Source organism: Scyliorhinus torazame, chromosome 6 (assembly GCF_047496885.1).
Source record: "Scyliorhinus torazame isolate Kashiwa2021f chromosome 6, sScyTor2.1, whole genome shotgun sequence".
NCBI lineage: Eukaryota > Metazoa > Chordata > Chondrichthyes > Carcharhiniformes > Scyliorhinidae > Scyliorhinus > Scyliorhinus torazame.
In genome coordinates, this window is record NC_092712.1 from 247,329,780 (window position 1) to 247,347,918 (window position 18,139).

Genomic DNA, 18,139 nt, shown 5'->3' on the forward strand with positions numbered 1-18,139 from the left:
TTCCTTTCATAAACCCACTATTTTCCAAGTGCTCTGCTGTTAAATCCTTTGTAATGGATTTTCTTCACTGATGTCAGGCTGACTGGTCTATAATTCCACTTTCTACCTCCATTTTTAAAATAGTACAGTTACATTAGCTACCCCCCATCCATAGAAACTGTCCAAGAGTCTATAAAATCTTGGAAGATGACCACCAACGCATTCATTATTTCTCGGGCCACTTCCTTAAGTACTCTGGAATGTAGATTATCAGGCCATGGGGTTTATCAGCCTTCAATCCCACCAATTTTCCCAACACCATTTCACTACTAATATTGATTTCCTTCAGTTCTTCCCTTTCACTAAACCCAGTGTTCCCAACATTTATTTGTTATTTGTATCCTCCTTTGTGAAGACAGAACCAAAGTATGTATTTAGTTGGGCAACCATTTCTTTGTTCCCTGTCATGAATTCCCGTTTCTGACTGTAAGGGACCTACATCTTTCTCTTTACATACCTGTAGAATCTGGTGTGGTGTGCTGAGCCAGTTATCTTCGCAATCCACTGGGATTTCACAGGTTGGATAGGGGTTGTCTGTCTGCCTCCGATTGGGCCAATTGAGGCCCTTAATGGCCCCTTCCTAAGCTAAGCAACTGCAGGTCGAGGGAGCTTCAGTTTGGGCACCCTGATGCTAATGGAGGGTATCCCCAGCGGAATAGCTGCCCCTGCGAGTTCTTCCCTCTTCAACTCTGTCCTCCTCCATGGTTTTTCATTGGGAACTGTCTGCAGTCCTAAGCAATGGTCACCGCTCCTGCCAGCATGGCTTGGATTGGAGAACTGATCATAGAATTATTATAGAATTTACAGTGCAGAAGGAGGCTTTTCGGCCCATTGAGTCTGCACCGGCTCTTGGAAAGAGCATCCTACCCAATGTCAACACCCCCACCCTATCCTCATAACCCAGTAACCCCACCCAACATTAAGGGCAATTTTGGACACTAAAGGGAATTTATCATGGCCAATCCACCTAACCTGCACATCTTTGGACTGTGGGAGGAAACTGGAGCACCCGGAGGAAACCCACGCACACACGTGGAGGATGTGCAGACTCCGCACAGACAGTGATCCAAGCCGGAATCGAACCTGGGACCCTGGAGCTGTGAAGCAATTGTGCTATTCACAATGCTACCGTGCTGCCCTCAAATGGCGTCCAATTAGTTGCCAGCTAGAGACAGGACATTCTCCTACATAATGGTAGAAGCCACGACCTCAGGCAGCTAACTGGCTGATAACTGTAAAATTTGGTCAGTTTCCTGGGTTAGCGGAGCAGAGCTTGTCCCTGACGTTTCAGCTGATGGGTGGAGCCACTGCCTTTGCAATATCCTCTGCCCGACATGTCAAGTTCAGCAACATTGTTCTCATGGCTTTTTCATAGTACATTTATCAAATAAATTCATAAACTCATGTATCAGACAAAATAAGGAGAATGTGCACTGTTTCTCTGTCAGTTAAAATAAGGATAGGAAGTTCAAATTTTAAAAGTTTTAAACCCAAAACTAAAATCAAATTTGCATACTTCTGGGCAATCAATTTGCTTTCAGGAGGCAGGTTGATCCTTAAGACCAAGGAGGTTGCATGCTTCCAATTTAGCATGCTTTTTATTTTTAACAAAGGTCAGCTGTGTTTCCCTGGTCTCAGCAAACCTGGCTGATAAAAGGTGGAAAGCGCTAGATCCATAATATAAATGGCACTACACAACCAACTGAGGAGGAGCGGCCCAAAGTTACCATCAACCACGTCTGCAGTCCGTCTGTCCCACTCTCCCAATCTTCACCTTCCCCATCTCCTACAATCACCAACTGCCCTGTGACTAAGCTGTTCTCCCCACCGGAATCTTGCTCTACCATCCCCCAACCCCTCACATGGACCATGATTCACACCCTCTCCACTGTGACCATATCCTGACCCCAGCCCAGGTTCCCCATCACATCTCCTTCATTGCATTCCCCTGCTGCAGATTTACCTGGATGAACAACAGTCAGTGGAAAAAAATGAAAAAAGATCATCCAGGAAACCCATACCTCAAAGTTTTCTGTCCACTGTCCCAAATGCATACTCAATAAATTTTGTGTCATTGTATTTACAAAAGAAGCTAGTTCACTATGTCAGATTAATTGATTAAAAACATGGATATGAAGCTGGGCAGAAAAAAAATGAGAATGCCATAAAATTAGAATCAAAACTAGTTATTTATAGCTGCATACACAAGACAGTACATTTTTACCATTTCATTTTCCTTAGCCAAGAATTTGTAGATCAATAAAGAATGCAAATGGTTCAAAAAAAATTAGGCAATTCTCATTGTACAACTGACACTTAATTATAGCACTGCACTGATTAATTGGAGATGGTATTGTACATAAAGTGCCTTTTATTGAATAGAGCAGTCATCAATCACAAAAAAAAAATCAACATTAGACAAGCTTTAATTATCAAATCCATAATAGTCATGTATTTGCCACTGAAATTCTTTTAGATCCTATTATTTAATAAAGTGCTGCAGGTGAAAAGTTTTCATATTTTTATGAAATATCATAAGATATTTTGTGATGTGCTCTGTTTCTGGTTATCATTCCTTTCTCCCAGGAAAAGTTATTGGTTTACATGTGGTTTGATTGACAGAAAATGCATTTTCGTAAAATATATATAAAGTGCAAAAATATACTTTTTTTTAAATGATAGTCAAAATCTACTCTTAGTCCCAGCACCCACATTTAAAGGCTAAAGATCCCACCTTTTACAAATTCTACATAAAATGACATTTAACAAATTAACAATTTTGTGACTGTAATGATTTATACACTCTTGAATAAACATGTTCTCAAAAAAGAGGAAAACAAATGTTTTTTAAAAAAACTGGATTTCCAGTTTAGTTGCAACAAAAGAGATCCAACAATTTTAATTTGTAACCAGAAACAGATTTCACAAAATCGCCCAAGGATTGGCCTAACTTGAACTTCGAACAACCCAAAACATCTTCTAAATATGAGATGTTTAAATGGCCCAAAATTAGCACTGGACGATGCATAAATGCCTAATACCAACTGCAGTGTTGATCAATGCAGAAAGGGTTCATGAAGGGAAAGACATTAAATATTCATGTGATAACAAATCTTATATTGTACTGCGATTTGAGAATTAAAGTCGGGAAGACGTGTCATTAAATCTGTCAGAAATTTCCACTTCATTGATGGAGGCTAAATCCCAAGTTTCAAGGTTTCAGACCTGATAACAGTACAATTCAATGTTTGATAACTTCTGCACTGCCTCCATTTTGTACTTTCAACAGCATTTAAGCAGAGTTATATTAAAATGCATTGGTAACAAAGTTTAAACATTGACTCAACCTTGAAAAGTCTGTATATGTGTATATGCATGCAAGTGAAGTACTGAAGAGAGAAATTTTGTGTTAAAAGCATTACTTGAATATTGCATCGTCACAGTTACCGAACTGGGATAGTAAAATAATCGAAATATACCACTGTTAAAATAAAGTTACTAATAATCATTTGAGCCTGGGTCCTACCTCTGAAAATATTTAAGCCCAGAAATTAGAGTGATATGAAAAGAATTGTTAATTCACATAGCACTCATCCACATGTCCTAAAATGCTTTACAGTAACTGCACTTCTAAAATCTAGCCACTGTTAACTTATGCAGCAACCAATATGCACACAGCCAGCCCCACAGATAGCAATGAAATAAAGGACTAATTATTCTATTTCAGTGGTGTTAGTTGAATTCTAGGATACCAGACTTTTTGTCCTACTCTTCCTCAGATATTGCCTTTTACCATCCACTTGGAAAGGAAGACCTGAAGTCTCAGCTTAACATCTCATTCGAAAAATGGTAGCTCTGATCATGCAGTATGCACTCAGTATTGCTTGCAATGAAATGCCATCCTACTTCTGCCCTGAAGTGACATATGAGATTTAATGTGTCCACATGTCTTTTTATCTGCAGACTTCTTTAAAGTGGTGTTAACCGTTTCATGATAGAAACAGCAATTGCCAGGCTGTAAAGTATTTTTGAAAGCATTGCCTCCATATCTCATAGAGACTTATAAAATTCTAACAGGACTAGACAGGGTAGATGTAGGGAAGTGTTACCAATGATGGGTGTGTCCAGAACCAGGGATCAGTCTGAGGATTCAGGGTAAACCATTTCGGACGGAGCTGAGGAGACATTTCTTCACACAGAGTGGTGAACCTGTGGAATTCATTACCACAGGAAGTAGTTGATGTTAAAACATTGAATATCTTCAAGAGGCGGCTAGATATAGCACTTGGGAAGAATGGGATCAAAAGCTATGGGGAGAAAGCAGGATTAGGCTCGTGAGTTGGATAATCAGTCATGATCGTGATGAATGGCGGAGCAGGCTCGAAGGGCCAAAAGGCCTTCTCCTGTTCCTATCTTCTATGTATCTATGAATCTTGCTACATGAATAAGGCTGGAAATTGAAGCACCACTGATTTTGAAATGGGTGGCAGACTTCATTTTGAAGTTTCAAATCACCTTTCTTTAATACTCCAGTTTAAAAAGAAAACGACACTCCACTGCAGACCAATTGTCAGCTTAAGAGGCCAGCAACTGAATTGTTCCCAGATCTATAGTTGCAAATCAATGTTATCCAATTGAATACTTCTGTATGACAAATCTAATTGAATTTTTTTTAGTTTACAGGAAAGCTCTTCACTATAGGCGTTATGTGCCTATTTGGTATTTGATAAATTGACCAGAATCAACATGGCATCTTCCTTAAAACAGAGCCAAAGAAGTAGAGAATATAAAACTTCACTTGTTCAAAACGTTTTACCAAGCGCATGCGGAGCTAACATTGGAACGGAGCTACCACCCATCGCGCCTGTGGGTCACGAACGAGGGACGGAACCATTACTTTGAGGAACCCGAGGATGCGATGGACTTCGCCAAGAGAGAAGGGCTGGTGCTGAACTGAGGACTTTTTGGACTTGTGTTAAAAAGACACAAAGCGATGTTTACACGTTTTCCTTGTGTTGTGTTTTTTTTTCCTGTTTCTCTCTTGTATTTGAGTTTTCCCTGGAAAAAGAGGGTAGTTAAGGTATTTGGTGCTGGGGGCTTTTTGTGTTCGGATCGGGGTGGTTGGAAGTGCCTATTATTTATTTTGTTTTATTCGATTTGCACTAGCATCGGGGTTTTCTTTGTTTCTTGTTTTTTTGTTTCTTTTCAGAGCAATTGTTCGAGGATGGCTGGTTTGGGGAAGTTGATGGGCGGGGGTGGGGAGGGGAGGTAATGGGTCAGAGGGAACGGAGTCGAGAGTCACCAGACTAGCTGGGTGAGCTGGTCTACGGAAGCCAGGTTGGAGAGGGGGGTATATAGCTAGTTTATGGCAGGGGTTAGGTTACAGGGTGTTGTTGCTAGGGGGGAGGAAGGGGGGATAGTTGATCTGCTGACGAGGGAGGGACTTGGGTTCGGGAACATGGAGGAGGTCGGAGGTGGGGGCTGCCAGGAGGCGGGCCAGGGGCAGTGCGGCACAGGGGCTGGGGGCGGCACCAAGAAAGGAGATGGTTGATCGGCGAGGGAGGGGGCACGGTGCCCCTCAACCAGGCTGATCATCTGGAACGTTAGAGGATTAAACGGGCCGGTGAAGAGTTCGCGCATCTGAGGGCGCTGAAGGCGGACGTAATAATGCTTCAGGAGACCCACCTGAAAGTAGCTGACCAGGTCAGATTGAGGAAGGGCTGGATCAGCCAGGTCTTCCACTTAGGGCTGGACACTAAAACCACGGGGGTCGCGATTTTGGTCAACGGGTGCAATTCGAGGTGGGCAGCACAATCTCGGATGGGGGAGGCAGATTTGTCATGGTGAGCGGCAAGCTTGAGGGGATGAGGGTAGTTTTGGTCAATGTATATGCCCCAAACTGGGATGATGTGGATTTTATTAAGAGACTGCTGGGGAAGATACCTGACCTGGACTCGCACAGGCTGATTATGGGAGGGGATTTTAACACAGTCCTTTACTCCGGCCTAGACTGGTCATTTTCAAAAACGGGTAAGATGCAGGCAATGGCAAAAGAACTGAGGGGGTTTATGGAGCAAATGGGGGGGGGGGCTGATCCATGGAGGGCTAGTTGGCCGACGGGGAGGGAGTTTTCATTCTATTCACATGTTCATAAGGTGTATTCATGAATTGATTTTTTCATCATGAGCAAGGATTTGCTGGCGGGGCTGACAGAATATTCGGCGATCGCTATTTTGGACCATGCTCCACACTGGGTTGATCTTCAGATCTGCAAGGAAAGTTTTCAGCGCCCTCAATGGAGGCTAGAGGTCGGTTTGTTGGCGGACGAAGCAGTGTGTGAGAGGGTGAGGAAATGTATGCAAAACTACCTGCAGGCCAATGACCCAGGGGAAGTCTCAGCTGCGGTGCTTTGGGAGGCGCTGAAGGCAGTGGTGAGAGGGGAGCGGATTTTGATTAGACGACATCGGGACAGGGCAGAAACAGACCGACTGGTAAAGGAGATCTTACAGATAGACAGGAGATATGCAGAGACCCCGAGGGCAGAGGTATGAAGGGAACGACGAAGGCTACAGACTGAGTTTGGGGTGGTGTCCACAGGTAAGGCCGTGGAGCAGCTTAGGAAGGCGAGAGGTGCGATTTATGAGCACAGGGAGAAAGCCAGTAGAATGCTGGCACAGCAACTGAGGAAGAGGGAGGCGGCCAGGGAAATAGGGAAGGTCGACAGGGGGGAAAACATGGTAGGGGATACGGCAGCGCTGAACAAGGTGTTCAGGGACTTCTATAGTAAGCTTTACACCTCGGAACCCCCTCCGGGGCTGGAGGGGTGAGGCGCTTTCTGGATGGACTGACCTTCCCAAAAGTGGGCAGGAGATTGGTAGACGGGTTGGGGCCCCGATCAGGACCGAAGAAATATTGGGGGTTATGAGGACCATAAAGTCCTGGGGCTGGATGGGTATCCAACGGAGTTTTACAAAACGTTCTCCGAGATAGTGGGGCTTGTTAGAGTTTTCAATGAGGCAAGAGACAGAGGGGTGTTGCCCCCGACGATGTCACAGGCCACCATCTCCCTGATATTGAAACGGGACAAAGACCCTGACGCATGTGGGTCCTTTGGGCCGATCTCTCTGCTCAACGTAGATGCGAAAATACTGGCCAAGCTCTTGGCGGCTAGGATTGAGGATGTTGTGCCGGACGTTATTATGGAAGACCAAACCGGGTTCATCAAGGGCAGGCAGCTGGTGGCCAACCTAAGAAGGCTGCTGAATGTGATCATGATGCCCCCGGAGAGTAGGGAGGTAGAGGTAGGCAATGGATGTCGAGAAGGCTTTCGACCGGGTTGAGTGGGACTATTTATGGGAGGTGTTGGGACGGTTCGGGAAGAGCTTTATCGACTGGGTCAGACTGTTGTACCAGGCTCCGGAGGCGAGTGTAAGGACGAATAGGACGACATCTCACTATTTTAGACTGTACCGAGGGGCAAGGCAGGGGGTCCCCTCTCCCCACTGCTGTTTGCGCTAGCAACAGAGCCGCTGGCAATTGTCCTGAGAGCTTCTAGGAGTTGGAAGGGGCTGGTAAGGGGGGGGGGGGGGGGGGAACACAAGAGTTTCATTGTACGCAGGCGACCTGCTCTTACACATCACGGATCCAGTGGCTGGGATGGATGAAATCATGGGAATCCTGAAGGAATTCGGCCAGTTCTCGGGATACAAACTGAACATGGCAGAGTGAGTTGTTTGTAGTCCAGGAGGGTCGGTTGAGGGGGCTGCCGTTCAGGCTAGTAGGGGACAGTTTTAGATACTTAGGGATACAGGTGGCGCGGGACTGGGGCCGGTTGCACAAGTTGAACTTATCTCGGTTGGTGGAGCAAATGAGGGCTGAGTTCCGGAGGTGGGATGCGCTCCCACTGACATTAGCGGGGAGAGTGCAGACGGTTAAAATGACGATCCTCCCGAGATTCCTGTTCGTCTTCCAGTGTCTCCCCATTTTCATTCTTTTTTCCAGAAAGTCAATAAAATGATTATGGGATTTGTGTGGGCGGGAAAGGGTGATGCTCGAGAGGAATCAAGAGGAAGGGGGGCTGGCGCTGCCAAACTTTAGTAACTGCTACTGGGTGGCCAATATAGCTATGATAAGGAAGTGGATGGTGGATGCGGGGTCGGTTTGGGGGCGAATGGAGGCCGCTTTGTGCAGGAGCACCAGCTTGGCAGCCCTGGTTACGGCGCCCCTGCCGCTCCCGCCGGCACAGTACTCCACCAGCCCTATAGTGGTGGCGACTTTGCGGATCTGGGGCCAATGGAGAAGGCGCATGGGGGGGACGAGAGCATCGGTTTGGTCCCCAATCTGCGACAATCACCGGTTTGCCCCGGGGAATATGGACGGTGGGTTCCGACCATGGCAGAGGGCTGGGATTGAGAGGATGGGGGATCTGTTCTTGGAAGGGAGGTTCCCGAGCATGTGGACATTAGAGGAGAAATTTGGGCTGGCGAGAGGGAATAAGTTCAGGTACTTGCAGGTGCGGGACTTTCTGCGCAGACAGATTCCATCCTTCCCACGCCTGCCACTTAGGGGGATCCAGGACAGGGTAGTGTCCAGTGGATGGGTGGGGGAGGGGAGGGTCTCGGATATATATAAAGAACTTATGGGAGCAGAGGAGACACAGATCGAGGAGCTGAAGCTTAAGTGGGAAGAGGAGCTAGGGGGTGAGATGGAAGAGGGCTTACGGGCGGAGACGTTGAGTAGGGTAAACACGACCGCAACATGCGCTAGGCTCAGCCTGATTCAATTCAAAGCCATCCACCGGGCCCATACGACAGTGGCACAGATGAGTAAATTTTTTGGATTAGAGGACAGGTGCACCAGATGTTCGGGAGGACCAGCAAACCATGTCCACATGTTCTGGGCATGTCCAAAACTCAGGGGGTACTGGCAGGGATTCGGGGACATAATGTCCCAGGTACTGAAAACAAGGGTGGTGATGAGTCCAGTGGTGGCTATTTTGGGGGTTTCGGAGGACCCGAGAGTCCAAGAGGAGAGGCTGACGTTTTGGCCTTTGATTCTCTGGTAGCCCGGCAACGATTTCTGTTGGCAGAGGCCTGGCTATCGGATATGGCGAGCTTTCTCGGTCTGGAGAAAGTTAAGTTCGCTCTGAGAGGGTCACTGTCAGGGTTCGCCCGGAGGTGGGAACCATTTATCGACTTCTTCGCGGAAAATTAATCGTCAGTAGTTGGGGGTGGGGGGGGTAGTTAGGGTAACGTAGATTAGGGGGGTAGTTAGGCTGGTCCTTGTAGGAGGGGAGCGGTTTTCTTGCACTATATTGATTGTTCTTTGCACACTGTTTTATATTGTTGCTGTTTACTATGCCAAAATGTCTTAATATAATTGTTTATGAAATTTTTAAAAATTCTTAGTTTAAAATAAAAGGTACATATTTACATTTTAAGTATTCTCTAAGGCGCTGCTTAAAGTGGGATTAACCAGGGTGAAGAAAGACAGAAAGATTGATATCTTAGTTATTGTTAGTGTGTGTCCTTGACACAAGGGACATTATTAAGTACAGACACAATGGCATCTTAAATAAGTTTGCATTAACTACAAATTTCAGAACATAGCTTAAATTATACAATCCATCCAACCAACATGAAATGAATTTAACACAGCAACTAGACTGGTTGCTGTGGGTTTCACTGATGCACAAATTGTAATTTTGTTCCAACCTCAAGTTTACTTAATTATTTTCAGAGTCAGTCCCATTAACTAATGAAATTATGTGATGTTTGTGAAATGTATAATTTTAAAGTGTTGCAATTCAAAACAAAAAATGTAAAATCAAAGTTAATTTGTAATGTTATTTAAACTGATTGGCTGTTGCGGGGAGTGATTTGCCTCAGGTGCAGTCACTGCGACTAGAAGGAGCTCTCAGTGAGGATAGACTGCGGGGACAAGTTGAGGCAAGTATCCTGCAGAGGGCGGCAGAGCGGCGACGCAGATTGGCTGTTGCGGGGAGTGAATTGTGGAAAGCTGCTGTTGGGTGAGTTTCTAGAACTAATATATTTCAGGCAGTGGCTAAACCCAAGATACTACACAGGTAGTGTCTCCCACCCCCATCCTCCTCCTCTAACCAAAAAAGTGGTGAGTTGGTGAGGTAAGCTTTTCTTTCCTTTTCCTCTCTCCACCCTCCCACCACCTCTAACCTGCCGGGAGTGTGAAAATCAGGTACGCTTTTTTTTCTCTCGCTGTAATTGTCAAGTGTATAAATGGAAGGGATGGCAGAGAGAGCAGTGCAATGTTCCTCCTGCAGGATGTTCGAGGTGAGGGACACCGTCAGTGGCCCTGAGTTCACCTGCAGGAAGTGCACCCATCTACAGCCCCTCAAAGACCGTGTTAGGGAACTGGAGCTGGAGCTGGATGAACTGAGGATCATTCGGGAGGCAGAGTCGGTTATAGATAGATGCTACAGGGACGTAGTTACTCTTAAAAATGGAGTTAGCTGGGTGACATTTAAAAGGAGGGGAAGAAGCAGTCAGTGCAGGGATCTCCTGCGGGGAACCTACCAGAGGTAAGCCACGGTGACCAGGTCTCTGGCACTGAGTCTGTCCCTGTGGCTCAGAAGGGAAGGGGGGAGAGCAGGAGAGCATTAGTTATTGGAGACTCTATAGTTAGAGGTTCAGATAGGTGGTTCTGTGGCAACGATAGAGGCTCACGGTTGGTGTATTGCCTCCCGGGTGCCAAGGTCTGTGACGTCTCTGATCGTGTTTTCAGGATCCTGAAGTGAAGGGGGAGCAGCCACAAATCGTGGTACACATCGGTACCAACGACATAGGTAGGAAAAGGGACGGGGATGTAAAACACAAATTCAGGGAGCTAGGATGGAAGCTGAGAGCCAGGACAGACCGTGTTATCATCTCTGGTTTGCTGCCAGTGCCACGTGCTAGCGAGGTGAGGAACAGGGAGAGAGTGCAGTTAAACACGTGGCTACAGGAATGGTGTAGGAGGGAGGGTTTCAGTTACTTGGATAATTGGAGCACATTCTGGGGAAGGTGGGACCTGTACAAAGAGGACGGGTTACACCTGAACCAGAGGGGCACAATATCCTGGGAGGGAAATTTGCTACAGCTCTTTGGGGGGGGTTTAAACTAATTTGGCAGGGGGATGGGAAACTAATTTGTAGTCCAGGAGATAGCGTTGCTGGGGTTCAGGAAGTTGAGGGTAGTGCAGTACTGAGGAAGGTACCAAGGTCGCAAGAGTGGACCTGCAGGCATGATGGTGGTTTGAAGTGGGTCTACTTCAATGCGAGGAGCATCAGGAATAAGGTTGGTGAGCTTGAAGCATGGATTGGTACCTGGGACGACGATATTGTGGCCATTACGGAGATGTGGATAGAACAGGGGCAGGAATGGTTGTTGGAGGTTCCGGGGTTTAGATGTTTCAGTAAGGTTAGGGAAGGTGGTAAAAGAGGTGGAGGAGTATCATTGTTAATCAAGCAGAGTATAATGGCTGCAGAAAGGCAGTTTGAGGAGGATCTGTCTACTGAGGGAGTGTGGGCTGAAGTCAGAAATAAGAAAGGAGCGGTCACTTTGTTAGGAGTTTTCTGTAGGCCCCCAAACAGTAACAGAGATGTGGTGGAAAAGATTGCAATGCAGATTTTGGATAGGTGCGGTAGTCACAGGGTAGTTGTCATGAGTGACTTTAACTTTCCAAATATTGATTGGAACCTCTAATTTGAATAGTTTGGATGGGGCTGTTTTTATCCATTGTGTGCAGGAGGCTTTCCTCACACAATATGTGGATAGACCGACAAGAGGCGGGGCTACATTGGATTTGGTATTGGATAATGAACCGGGCCAAGTGTTAGATTTGGTTGTGGGAGAGCACTTTGGAGATAGTGACCACAATTCGGTGACTATCACTATAGCAATGGAGAGGGATAGGAACATACGGCAGGGCAAGGTTTATAACTGGGGGAAGGGTGATTACGGTGCGATTAGGCAAGAATTGGGGAGCATATGATGGAAACAGGAACTGTCAGGGATAGGAACAATTGAGATGTGGAACTTGTTCAAGGAGCAAAGACGGCGTGTCCTTGATATGTATGTCCCTGTCAGGCAGGGAGGAAATGGTCGAGTGAGGGAACCATGGTTTACAAAAGAGGTTGAATGTCTTGTCAAGAGGAAGAAGGAGGCTTATGTAAGGATGAGAAAACAAGGTTCAGTTAAGGCACTTGAGGGATACAAGATAGCCAGGAAGGAGCTCAAGAAAGAGCTTAGGAGAGCTAGGAGGGGGCATGAGAAGTCCTTGGCAAGCAGGATCAAGGAAAACCCCAAGGTTTTTTACACTTATGTGAGGAATAATAGAATGACTAAGGTGAAGTTAGGGCCAGTCAAGGACAGTAGTGGAACGTGTGCATGGAGTCTGAAGATATAGGAGGCCCTAAATGAATACTTTTCTTCAGTGTTCACAAAGGAGAGGGGCCATGTTGTTGAGGAGGATAGTGCGATACAGGCTGGTAGGCTGGAGGAGGTAGATATTTGGAAGGAAGATGTGTTAGAAATTTTGAGAAGCCTGAGGATAGATAAGTCCCCTGGGCCTGATGAGATATATCCTTGAATTCTTTGGGCGGCGAGGGATGAGTTTCCAGAGCCGTTGATCTTTATGTCCTCTGTCTACAGGAATAGAGCCAGAAGACTGGAGAGAGGCGAATGCTGTCCCCTTGTTCAAGAAAGGGAATAGGTATAACCCTGGGAATTATAGGCCGGTTAGTCTCACTTCAGTCATAGGTAAACTATTGGAAAGGGTCCTGAGGGATAGGATTTATGATCATTTGGAAAGATTTTGTACAGTGTGTGCAGGAGGGTTTCCTGACACAATATGTTGACAGGCCAACAAGAGGCGAGGCCACGTTGGATTTGGTTTTGGGTAATGAACCAGGCCAGGTGTTAGATTTGGAGGTAGGAGAGCACTTTGGGGACAGTGACCACAATTCGGTGACGTTTACGTTAATGATGGAAAGGGATAAGTATACACCGCAGGGCAAGAGTTATAGCTGGGGGAAGGGCAATTATGATGCCATTAGACGTGACTTGGGGGGGGGGGGGTAGGGTGGAGAGGTAGGTTGCAAGTGTTGGGCACACTGGATAAGTGGAGCTTGTTCAAGGATCAGCTACTGCGTGTTCTTGATAAGTATGTACTGGTCAGGCAGGGAGGAAGGCGTAGAGCGAGGGAACCATGGTTTACCAAAGAAGTGGAATCTCTTGTTGAGGAAGAAGGAGGCCTATGTGAAGATGAGGTGTGAAGTTTCAGTTGGGGCGATGGATAGTTACAAGGTAGCGAGGAAGGATCTAAAGAGAGAGCTAAGACGAGCAAGGAGGGGACATGAGAAGTATTTGGCAGGTAGGATCAAGGAAAATCCAAAAGCTTTCTATAGGTATGTCAGGAATAAGCGAATGACTAGGGAAAGAGTAGGACCAGTCAAGGACAGGGATGGGAAGTTGTGTGTGGAGTCTGAAGAGATAGGCGAGATACTAAATTAATATTTTTTGTCAGTATTCACTCAGGAAAAAGATAATGTTGTGGAGGAGAATGCTGAGACCCAGGCTATTAGAATAGCTGGCATTGAGGTATGGAGGGAAGAGGTGTTGGCAATTCTGGACAGGCTGAAAATAGATAAGTCCCCAGGGCCTGATGGGATTTATCCTAGGATTCTCTGGGAGGCCAGGGAAGAGATTGCTGGACCTTTGGCTTTGATTTTTATGTCATCATTGGCTACGGGAATAGTGCCAGAGGACTGGAGGACAGCAAATGTGGTCCCTTTGTTCAAAAAGGGGAGCAGAGACAACCCTGGCAACTATAGACCGGTGAGCCTCACGTCTGTAGTGGGTAAAGTCTTGGAGGGGATTATAAGAGACAGGATTTATAATCATCTAGATAGGAATAATATGATCAGGGATAGTCAGCATGGCTTTGTGAAGGGTAGGTCATGCCTCACAAATCTTATTGAGTTCTTTGAGAAGGTGACTGAACAGGTAGACGAGGGTAGAGCAGTTGATGTGGTGTATATGGTTTTCAGTAAAGCGTTTGATAAGGTTCCCCACGGTAGGCTATTGCAGAAAATACGGAGGCTGGGGATTGAGGGTGATTTAGAGATGTGGATCAGAAATTGGCTAGCTGAAAGAAGACAGAGGGTGGTGGTTGATGGGAAATGTTCAGAATGGAGTTCAGTTACAAGTGGCGTACCGCAAGGATCTGTTCTGGGGCCGTTGCTGTTTGTCATTTTTATCAATGACCTAGAGGAAGGCGCAGAAGGGTGGGTGAGTAAATTTGCAGACGATACCAAAGTCGGTGGTGTTGTCGACAGTGTGGAAGGATGTAGCAGGTTACAGAGGGATATAGATAAGCTGAAGAGCTGGGCTGAGAGGTGGCAAATGGAGTTTAATGTAGAGAAGTGTGAGGTCATTCACTTTGGAAGGAATAACAGGAATGCGGAATATTTGGCTAATGGTAAAGTTCTTGGAAGTGTGGATGAGCAGGGGGATCTAGGTGTCCATGTACATAGATCCCTGAAAGTTGCCACCCAGGTTGATAGGGTTGTGAAGAAGGCCTATGGAGTGTTGGCCTTTATTGGTAGAGGGATTGAGTTCCGGAGTCAGGTCATGTTGCAGCTGTACAAAACTCTGGTACGGCCGCATTTGGAGTATTGCATACAGTTCTGGTCACCGCATTATAGGAAGGACGTGGAGGCTTTGGAGCGGGTGCAGAGGAGATTTACCAGGATGGACTTGAGGTTGTTTTCGTTGGAGAGAAGAAGGTTAAGAGGAGACTTAATAGAGGCATACAAAATGATCAGGGGGTTAGATAGGGTGGACAGTGAGAGCCTTCTCCCGCGGATGGAAATGGCTGGCACGAGGGGACATAGCTTTAAACTGAGGGGTAATAGATATAGGACAGAGGTCAGAGGTAGGTTCTTTACGCCAAGAATAGTGAGGCCGTGGAATGCCCTACCTGCAACAGTAGTGAACTCGCCAACATTGAGGGCATTTAAAAGTTTATTGGATAAACATATGGATGATAATGGCATAGTGTAGGTTAGATGGCTTTTGTTTCGGTGCAACATCGTGGGCCGAAGGGCCTGTACTGTGCTGTATCGTTCTATGTTCTATGATACAGCTTAATCCAGTATAGTCAGCACGGATTTGTGAGGGGTAAGTCTTGCCTCACAAGTTTGATTGTATTCTTTGAGGAGGTAACTAAGTACATAGATGAAGGTAGAGCAGTTGATGGCATATACATGGATTTTCGTAAGTCGTTTGATAAGTTGCCCCACGGTCGGCTCATGCAGAAAGTAAGGGGCCATGGCATAGAGGGAAATTTGGCTGATTGGATCAGTAACTGGCTATCACACAGAAGACAGAGGGTGGTGGTAGATGGTAAATTTTCATTCTGGAGCCCAGTCACCAGCGGTGTACCACAGGGATCAGTGCTGGGTCCTCTGCTATTTGTGATTTTTATCAATGACTTGGATAATGGAGTTGAAGGTTGGGTTAGTAAATTTGCTGATGACACCAAGATTGGTGGAGTAGTGGATAATGTGGAGGGCTGTTGTAGGATGAGACATTGATAGGATGCAGATCTGGGCTGAAAAGTGGCAGATGGAGTTTAACCCTGATAAGTGTGAGGTGATTAATTTTGGTCGGACAAACTTGAATGCGGGTTACAGGGTTAATGGCAGGGTTCTGAAGAATGTGGAGGAGCAGAGAGATCTCGGAGTTCATGTCCATAGATCTCTGAAAGTTGCCACCCAAGTGGATAAAGCCGTGAAGAAAGCCTGTAGTGTGTTAGCATTTATTAACTGGGGGATTGAGTTTAAGAGCCATGAGGTTATGCTGCAACTGTACAAGACCTTGGTTAGACCTCTTTTGAAGTATTGTGTGCAGTTCTGGTCACCTCATTATAGGAAGGATGTGGAAGCGTTGGAAAGTGTGCAAAGGAGATTTACCAGGATGCTGCCTGGATTGGAGGGTAGGTCTTATGAGGAAAGGTTGAGGGAGCTAGGGCTTTTCTCATTGGAGCGAAGGAGGATGAGAGGTGACTTAATTGAGGTGTATAAGATGATGAGAGGGATAGAGTGGACGTTCAGCGACTTTTTCCTTGAGTGGTTGTAGCTGTTACAAGAGAGCATAACTATAAGGTTCATGGTGGAAGATATAGGAGGGATGTCAGAGAGTCCTTTACTCAGAGAGTGGTTGGGGCGTGGAACGCACTCCCAGCTATGGTAGTGGAGTTGGACACTTTAGGAACTTTCAAGCGGTTATTGGATAGACATATGGAGTGCACTAGAATGATTGGGAGTAGGTTGATTTGATCTTAGTTTCAGACTAGTTCGGCACAACATCGTGGGCCGAAGGGCCTGTACTGTGCTCTTCAGTTCTATGTTCTAAAACTGAGTTTTAATTTTTTTTCACCTTAAATCTGCAGTTCAATAAGGTAGAAAGTGCAGTGAAGATTGGTTTCATGTATTTAAAACAGTACAAGCATGGATAAATAATTTCAATTGTGTAACATGTCTCTACTAGACTTTCTTTGAACATTCTACTTGAACATATGAGGAAAAGATGCTTCATGTTGGACTAGATTTTATAAAATATCTAAAATACTGCAAATATTTTTTAAATGGGTACTTTACTTCCTTAGCAGTCCAATTTGCTGCCAGGTCCAGGGAGAAGCTGATTACTGATTGTCAGGTTCTGCGCACAAATCTTTAAAAAATGTTTGTTAAATATCTGACTTTAAATTTTGGCAATACATGTCAGTTAAAATATTTTAAAGCTAATTGTTAACAACTCAGATGAACAAGACAGAATTAGTTTCCATGCTGTTATTTCAAGGCATAAAGATTATAGTCAGACAACACACACACGATAGGTGGCCCATTATACCAAGTAACACAAATCAAATCCGTTCCTTCAATAACTAGATTAAACGTTGAAAGGTGCAGTTCTAGTTCACTTTTTTCATTCTTTCTTTGCTGCACTTTGTTCGATATTCACACGATCATGTTTATGAGGTTTGGTTTTTTTGGGGGGAACAACTGTAGTAAATAAGCTTGTAGCTTGTGTTTGTTTAGTTGTTCACATGTGGTCTGTATGTTTATTCTCCAGCCCTGAAAGAAGGCTTAATGACCTCCGAGTAGGTTTGAGAGAAAGCCTGACTTGTCATCTTTGCCTTTTTGATTTGCTGCCTGGCCCTGTTCCAGTCCTAATTCACTCTCAATTTGTTCCAACTCAGACTCATCAAGCAACTCAAAGTCATCAGCCTCTTCCGTGTCAGTCTCTTCACTTGAGTTAAGCTGCGGAAGCATGGTCGGGTTGGTTTCTAGGGCCTGCAACTGGTCTTTCACAGCAGATGACACTGCAGCAGCAATGACATCAGTTGCCATAGTGCTGATCAGGTTGAAGCTCTGCTCATTGGACAGGTTTAGGGACAGTCCAGTAATAGCAGTTCCTGTGCTTATGCCCTCCTGATGTGAACCTGGTTCATTAGGTTCTAGAGTGGGAATTGGAGGCATAGGGATGCCAATGCTCGAGTCATCATCATCATCTGTTGTTCCCTTATTATCTATTGAAGGGAATTCTGGAAGATCTCTGGCAAATGTTTCCTCATGATCACTTGGACGATCTAGATCTAATTTAAAGATTAAAACATGGGAGAATTAAAAAAATACAAATACCATTAAACTATTTGTAGGCAATTAAAGATGGGCAGAAATGCTGGCCTTGCCAGTAATGCTTCCATCCCATGAAAGAATAAAAAAAACATTTAATCACATTGTTGTTGAAGCTTATTTGAAGAGGAGAAACCAAACTTTCTTTAAGCATAGTAAACCAAGTTTAAAATTCAATCACCAAAATGTCAGTATGAAAGGAGCGATAGCACAGTGGTTCGCACTGTTGCTTCACAGCTCCAGGGTCCCAGGTTCCATCTCGGCTTGGGTCACTCTCCGGGTGCTCCGGTTTCCTCCCACAGTCCAAAGATATGCAGGTTCGGTGGATTGGCCATGTTAAATTGCCCGAAATGTCCAAAAAAGATCAGGTGGGGTGACTGGGATAGG

The 18,139-nt window shown here is 45.5% G+C and overlaps 1 protein-coding gene across 1 annotated transcript in view; it reads right to left on the reverse strand.

The window, feature by feature from the left end:
- Positions 1–2,209: 2,209 nt before the first annotated feature.
- The window catches only part of LOC140425366 (reticulophagy regulator 1-like), a 132,163-nt gene continuing 116,233 nt past the window's right edge, over positions 2,210–18,139 (reverse strand). The window contains exon 7 of the mRNA XM_072509558.1: positions 2,210–17,712. Coding sequence (XP_072365659.1) covers positions 17,204–17,712 — 509 coding nt within the window. The 3' untranslated portion in view covers positions 2,210–17,203. The remainder of the gene's footprint in view (positions 17,713–18,139) is intronic.